Source organism: Gymnoscopelus braueri (genome assembly GCF_963280865.1).
Source record: "Gymnoscopelus braueri genome assembly, chromosome: 1".
In the NCBI taxonomy this organism is placed as follows: domain Eukaryota; kingdom Metazoa; phylum Chordata; class Actinopteri; order Myctophiformes; family Myctophidae; genus Gymnoscopelus; species Gymnoscopelus braueri.
Window position 1 is genome coordinate 41236221 of NC_137603.1, and position 7500 is coordinate 41243720.

At 45.4% G+C, this 7500-nt stretch overlaps 1 protein-coding gene across 1 annotated transcript in view; it reads right to left on the reverse strand.

The window, feature by feature from the left end:
* Positions 1–7500, reverse strand: part of greb1 (growth regulating estrogen receptor binding 1) — a 41165-nt gene that overhangs the window by 10413 nt on the left and 23252 nt on the right. The window contains 11 exon segments of the mRNA XM_080429519.1: positions 1–40; positions 42–376; positions 793–986; positions 1583–1698; positions 1870–2224; positions 2935–3071; positions 4096–4279; positions 4734–4917; positions 5099–5296; positions 5442–5708; positions 7475–7500. The exon segment at positions 1–40 is cut by the window's left edge and continues 139 nt beyond it; the exon segment at positions 7475–7500 is cut by the window's right edge and continues 103 nt beyond it. Coding sequence (XP_080285645.1) covers positions 1–40; positions 42–376; positions 793–986; positions 1583–1698; positions 1870–2224; positions 2935–3071; positions 4096–4279; positions 4734–4917; positions 5099–5296; positions 5442–5708; positions 7475–7500 — 2036 coding nt within the window.

Consider the following 7500-nt stretch of genomic DNA (forward strand, 5'->3'; position numbering starts at 1 on the left):
CCCAGGAGCAGCTCTGGTGAGGAGAGGAGACGCGGGGGGGGCGTGGAGTCAGAGGAAGTGGACTTGGAGGAGCGGCGATGCGAGTCGACGAGAGGCTGTGGCGGAGGCAGAGACGACTGGAACTGGTAAGGACCGGTCTGGGATAAAGGCTGGGGGTGACTGACTGTTGTCTGGCCGTGTGGCTGGTGGAGGGGCGATGGAGGAGGGTAAGGAAGGGAGTGAGAAGAGGACTGCGGCTGACTCTGGGTCAGGCCGGGGGCTGCATGTCCGCGCTGGCTAACAGAAGAGGTGGCGCTGGCTTCAGGGCAGGGCTCTGACGCTCCGCCGCCGCCTGGGCAGGACTGCTGGGTTTGGCTGGACGATGGAGGAGAGTCCCCTGGAGAGACAACATATACATATTTAAAGTTTTTACACACACATGCACACATACAGGCCTATACATACATTGCAAATTGTGGAGTGCCGTAGGTTTACAATATCAGGTTTAGTAGATTTTAGAGAGAGAAAGAGAGAGAGAGAGAGAGTGAGCAGAAAAACGTGTTCCACAGCAGCGGTGGTGTTTGACAGCAAGATGAACAACAATGGAATGAGCAGGTTCAATTAACTGCCACACTGTTCAGCTGCTAGTGACACATCTCAGTTCATTAAACCACTGAAGATGCACATAACTCACTCCATTATATCTGCCTGAACTTAGTGAGCAGACTACGCATCATTAGTTTGCAGTCAAGGTAGTCTGATGAAGACTGTGTGTGTGTGTGTGTGTGTGTGTGTGTGTGTGTGTGTAATCACCATCATCCTCCTCATTGTCTGTACTGCTCAGCTTCTCCGCATCGCTCTCCAAAAGGTCACTTCCTGGTCCGGGGTTGTGTGGGGGCCGCGACTCCGCCTTCACTAGGTAGGCGGCCAATCCCAGCTCTTGCTCTAGTGTGGTTCGCTGGAGGTAGGAGGAGCTTATCACTCGCAGGTCACAGTATTTGAGCGACCTGGGGGTAGGAGATGACAAGTCACACTCATAACTCAACATTATAATAACAATTATGATGATACTAATCATCATCATTAATTTTGAATATATTACGCAACTAAAAACAGGACACATGGAGGTCAATTTTAAAATCTGAATCAAATAAAACACTGAGATTTCTGGCAGAGGATGTCAAGTTAGGATCCAGTGGACCAAGCAGGTTATTATCAATCTGGGTTTGTAGGCTGGTTTTGTCATTGGGATTGATTGGCAGGCAAAGTTGTGTGTCATCGGTGAAGAAGTGTGTCATGGGTGCCGAGGAAGACACAGAGAGGTATCTGCCGGTTAGACATGACGTGAGTCCTCTAGACGGCTTAGTAGAAAAGAATGACAGACCAAGGCAGTTTTCAAGTAGGAAAACATCCAGAGTTCAGAAAGCTGATAATAACTGTGGGCCAATGGTGGGGAGAAAAAGTAGGTATAATGACTAGGGAGCAGGTAGAGGGAGCAGGTAGAGGACTTCATGTTGCTAATGACTGTCAGAGGAGATTGGAGAGAGACTGGGTTGAAAGAGGAGCGGTGGGCCGTAGGTGGGCGTGAAGTAGAATTAGGTACCTGGGCAGAGACTCTCCCTGTGGTTCAGCTCCTGATAGGATGAGGATGCAGGGCAGGGCCTCCAGGTGAAGGTATGTACGAGGAACCCAGTCAGGATCCTGCACCTTCAGCCATGTCTGACACACACACGCACATACACATAGAGAACATAAATTATTAACATCTCTGAAAATGAAAAAAACTGGCAACCAATCTATTTACCCATCTATGTATCCATCCATTCATCTATCCATCTATATATCTATCTATCTATCCTTCAATCCATCTCTATCTATCTATCTCCCTACCTTGATGCGTTCAGTGAAGGTGTGTCCTATGTTCAAAGGCTGCTGGTTGTTTCCCAGTATGATCTCAAAGGTGTCGTCCAATCCCAGCCTCCGCCGCACGCTGGACAGCCGCCGGTGGGCCCACGCTGCCAGGGCCAATGAGGGGATCCGCAGCAGCACCATGTGACCGTGGTGGGCAGGGCATCGCTGGGCAGATGTCAGCAACGATTGGATGATCTCCAGGGTCTCCACGGAGGTGTGTTTGTGGAGGTTGCTGTGGGCGGCGCCGACGCGTCCGGACGCGGCCATCAGTGCAACGCAGTAATGTTGGATCAGAACTGTGGAGCGGATTACCACACTGTGGAGTTTAGGGAACCTGAGAGAGAGAGATAGGGAGAGAGAGAGAGATAGGGAGAGAGAGAGAGAGAGAGAGAATGACCAAGACAACATTAGTGAGGTGAGAGTGAGTATCTTTTCAGAGGTTTTAGTTATATGCTCATATGAATGTTATTTTTCTAGTTCTGTGTGTAGGCCTACTTTGTAGAACGGAATTGTATTCTTAGCGGTCTGTTTACTTAACCGATTACCACTAGGGTGACTGAGTGGTCAAAATTACATTTTTTGTTATTTTGTACTCAATTAACCTTGGAGCAGGAAGGCCATAGAGGGGACCACCTTCCTTAACTTGTTTCTCTAAACCTTGCCATGGGAGCATATACGGAGTGCGGTGTGCAGATTAAATTTATTTTCAACTGTCACACTTTTTGATCCAGCACCCAGCCTAGTAGTTCTTGGATGTCTGTGTATTTCAGCTTTTTCTCAAAATGAGACACAAACATCAGTTCCCAGTGTAAGTGGTGAAACACGACTTACACTGGGTAGGTGATGTCATTTGCATTATAGTCTCCATACAAGCTACCATGTCAATCCCTGTACAGCCAACTCTTGACAGTAAACACTCCGCAGGAGGACAGTGGACAAGATTTAAAGATCACACCAGAAATCTATTAAAGCAGTGCAATGTCAACTCTCTGTGTGTGTGTGTGTGTGTGTGTGTGTGTGTGTGTGTGTGTGTGTGTGTGTTACCTCTCTTCCAGGGCAGAGGCCATGCTTTCGAACGAGGAGTCGTAGCGCATCAGCGGCATGCTGCTCCCAGAGCGAGTCGACTCAAGAAGCTCCGACACACCAAAGTATCTCGTCTTCTCATGGTATAGGTCCACATCCTACACACACACACACACTTTATTTTTTACAGATCTATAAAGAAATACAAATATATCATTCATACCATTAATAAACAACTTAATTACACTTCATTCAAATATTGTATATACTTGGCTATATTAACTGTTATGTAATGTTTAATCTAGCCGACCCCAGATATTGTGTAACTGTTTCCAATTCCGGTCAGAATCCACAAACAATTCACGATCAATAACAAAATAATTGATCATTTTCATTTAAGTTTCCCATAAATGAACCTTGCTCAATCTGTCTTTTTCCTTCCTTTTTAGATGACCAGTGCCGTTTCCAGTTCTGGACATTTGATTCAGCTCATGTCTGGTCAATATAAACCCTTTCTGGAAACCCTATCGCCACCTGCTGGATCTTTTCTAAAGTGTTTAATTGGTGTGCACTGTGCAGTCACAACCAAGTGTAAGCTGGCAATGGACTGATTTGAAGTGATATAAGAGAGAGAAACAGCAGTAGATACGGTCGCCCAAGCTAGAATTGAACGCATTTAGCTTTCAATGATTACTCTCAGAATATAGAGCTTTAACTTTTTCACAAAAAAATGTAAATCAAATCACTTACCCTACCTTTGACATAGTGTTTTTATATGCCTAAAATATCGGTCAATATTAATATTGTCTGTGTGTGTACCATGTTTATGTTGCAACAGCTACACAGCTGTTGTGGACAGCAGGGGACAAAGAGTGAGTAGTGTGTCTGTACTTGGCTACAGGAGATGTTGTGCATGTAAAATGCACACGCGCACACACACATGCGCACACACACATGCGCACGCACGCACGCACGCACGCACGCACGCACGCACGCACGCACGCACGCACGCACGCACGCACGCACGCACGCACGCACGCACGCACGCACGCACGCACACACACACACACACACACACACACACACACACACACACACACACACACACACACACACACACACACACACACACACACACACACACACACACACACACACACACACACACACACACACACTCACGTTGCTGAAGGCAGAAGGCCAGTGTATCTCGTTGTAGGGGCTGATGCGGGTGTACTGAGTCTGAAGGGCGAAGGGGAACGAGGTCACATGGAGGATCAGGATGTTTGGAGCCTCTCTGATCTGCCTGGAGTTCAACAGCTGGTCCACCAGTCCCTCGCCACTGTCTGAACTGGCATACACAGCACTGGGACGGAGACAGAGGCAATAAGAATCATTCATACACAGCACTGGGACGGAGACAGAGGCAATAAGAATCATTCATACACAGCACTGGGACAGAGACAGAGGCAATAAGAATCATTCATACAAAGCACTGGGTCAGAGACAGAGACAATAAGAATCATTCATACACAGCACTGGGACAGAGACAGAGACAATAAGATTATCATTCATACACAGCACTGGGACAGAGACAGAGACAGAGACAAGAAGAATCATTCTTGTGAAATTTGCTGATATCTTGTGTTATTGTCCTTTGGCAATGGTTACAGAAGTATTTAACCAATTGAACCTCAGCATCCATATTCTGGGGAAGATATTTAATGCACAGTGAAAACAGATAAGTTCCAAGCATAGAGCCCTAAGGGGTTTAAGTATTTAATGCCATTGAAGCTCATTTGAAGCTGAGGCAGACAGACCTGGTAATGTCCCAGTGCGCATGGTCGTGCACCAGGATGTAGAGCGTGTAGGAGTTGCTGTGTGCTTGCTGGAGGAGGTCGTCTATGCGCGCCCCCGCCCCCTGGTCCATCTTCATCACGTAACGCTCTGCTTCCCTCTGAGACAGGCCCTCCTCATCTAACACACCCAGCTGCTGTAAAATGCCTGGACACGCACACACACAAACTTGGCATTAGGGTTAGAATGGACAGATAGACGGACCAACAAATAAACTAACCGGGCTGATTGAAAATAAAATAGCACTAAAGACAATATAAAGTAAAAAAAACATTAAGTAAAATAAACAGATGAACTAAAAGATCATCGGTATATTTCCATATCTTACCAGAGTTCCAGAGGTGCATGACGGTCTGGTGGAAGGTGACCTCAGAAGGTGGAACACAGATGAGGAAGTCGAGCCGGTCGAAGGAGCCCAGGTCCAGGTTCTGAGTGCTGGAATCTGCGATGGCACACACATGAGACAGCAGCTTCCTGGCCACCGCCAGCTGGATGGGACGGACAGTGCACCACTCCACACTGTACTCTGCAAGAGTTCACACATATGTATAAGAAATGTTTGCTGGGAGACTAGCCAAAACCTTGTCTGTGTGTGTGCGTGTATTTGTGTGTGTGTGTGTGTGTGTGTGTGTGTGTGTGTGTGTGTGTGTGTGTGTGTGTGTGTGTCTCACCTGAACAGGTGTCCTTGGGACTTGGAGGTGTGTCTTTGGGGCTGGGTGTGTCTTTAGGACTAGGTGTGTCTTTGGGAGTTTGTTGTGTGTCTTTAGGACTGTGTGTGTCTTCGGGACTGTGTGAGTCTTTGGGACTGTCTTCTGTGTCTTTAGGACTGTGTGTGTCTTTGGGACTCTTGTCTTCCGTTGACTCTTGGCTGCTGGAGGACGGAGATGGTTGTCTGCTGTCCACAGTCGCTCCGTCCAGCAGAGAATCGACATTTCCATCTATGAAAAAAAACACAGCGCTTTACCAGTCAGACAGAGTATGTGCAGGAGCAGGTTCTCACTCGCAGCATGAGACAACACAAGCCATGCAGCATGGCATCGGCCGTTGTCTAGCCATCTACAAAAATGCAGTCCAGTTCAACATGGACAGTGATCTACAGTATGTACAGTGACGTGTACACAGTGATCTACAGTATGTACAGTGACGTGTACACAGTGATCTACAGCCGAGGTTCTCAAACTTTTTTTATGTCAAGAACCCCCAAATTATATTTCTTAAAGATTCCTTTGCGTACCACCAGAGGGGGCCTTGTGTATGCGTGTACACGTACCACAGGTTGAGAACCACTGTCCTATAGCATGCAACAATGGACATATTATGTCCATCATGGTGACTTATTATGGTTGGCTTCATACTGAATTTTGATGTTTGATAGGATAATTTCTATGCCAGACCTTTATATTGCACTGGTTTGGTTTAGAGAAAATAGTAAGTATGTATTCCAGTGTGTGTTCCCTGGCAGGGAAGCGTCTTTGTGAGAAGAGTGGTGGAGGCTCTTATGATGTGTTTCATGAACCATTAGTTGAGGGGTAGAGCATCATTCAGCCCAGGATGCGATTGAGTAATTGAATGACACATACGACTAATGGATGGATATCCACTCAAAACTAAAACATACAACCTTGTAAAAGCTGCAGTAAAAGTGGATGAAGATGGAGAGTTCTTTCTTTGGTATGATGGACCCATTCCACACTCAGAAATTGCTTCAAATTGATGGAGATGGCATCAGATGGAAGAACTGCACTCAAAACTCATCTATAGAACTCTTGTATGTTGATGTGCCATTGAAAATGTAGGGATGTAGCTGTTGTCAAGCTAACCAGCTACATGGTGAAAGCTGACCTACTTGAAAGCTACATCAGTCTGTAAGTAGTGAATCTAGCCACAAGCTACAGTACATGGAAATGTAAGCTTAACACACTAACATGTGAGATCGTTCACCTAAAGAATGGTACTGGGATAAATGATCAAGTCTCTTATTGCTTCATTAAACATTTTCAAAAAGTTCAATCAGTTAATAATAAAGTGAAGAGAGAAAGAAAGAAGAAGAAGAGGAACAAGAAGAACAAGAAGAAGAAGAAGAAATCAACATTTTGTTTCTTTGTAAAATTAAAAGCTTCTTGTACTTTTACTTTTGATACTTAATAACTACTTTTAACACCAGATACATTTCATTCATTTCATTTACATTTAATGTGAACTACTTTAACACTTTGACCCAAGTGATTTCATTATGGGTGACTTTAACTTTTACTGGAGTAAAAATATCTTTCAAGTATGATATCTGTACTTTTAGCCACGTATAGCTTACTGTTTACTTTATACACTGTTTATTTCTACATGTTTAACTTGTAAGACAGAATTGGGCAGCAATCATGAAGCAGTTGCAGCTTTGTAACATGGCGGCTGGACGGCTATCGCCAGGCTTCACTTTAGAGGGTGTACCATCGTGCCAAAACATTATTCAAAATAACAGAATTAATTAACCATTTAACCAACCAGTTACACATGTCTTACCGGTTTCCGGTTAAACGGTTAACCATGAACATTTTGTTCATTTTTGTTGCCCCCGTCTTGTGGCCCCTGACTTCCAAGTCCTTTTACAATTGTGACCCCTGCCTAATCTAGCTGAATATCCTGGATGTACAGTGAGGTACTGTTTTTACAGTTATGCATGATGTATGCATGTGATGTGGTTGCGTACCTGGTCCCAGAGAGCTGCAGTACTGG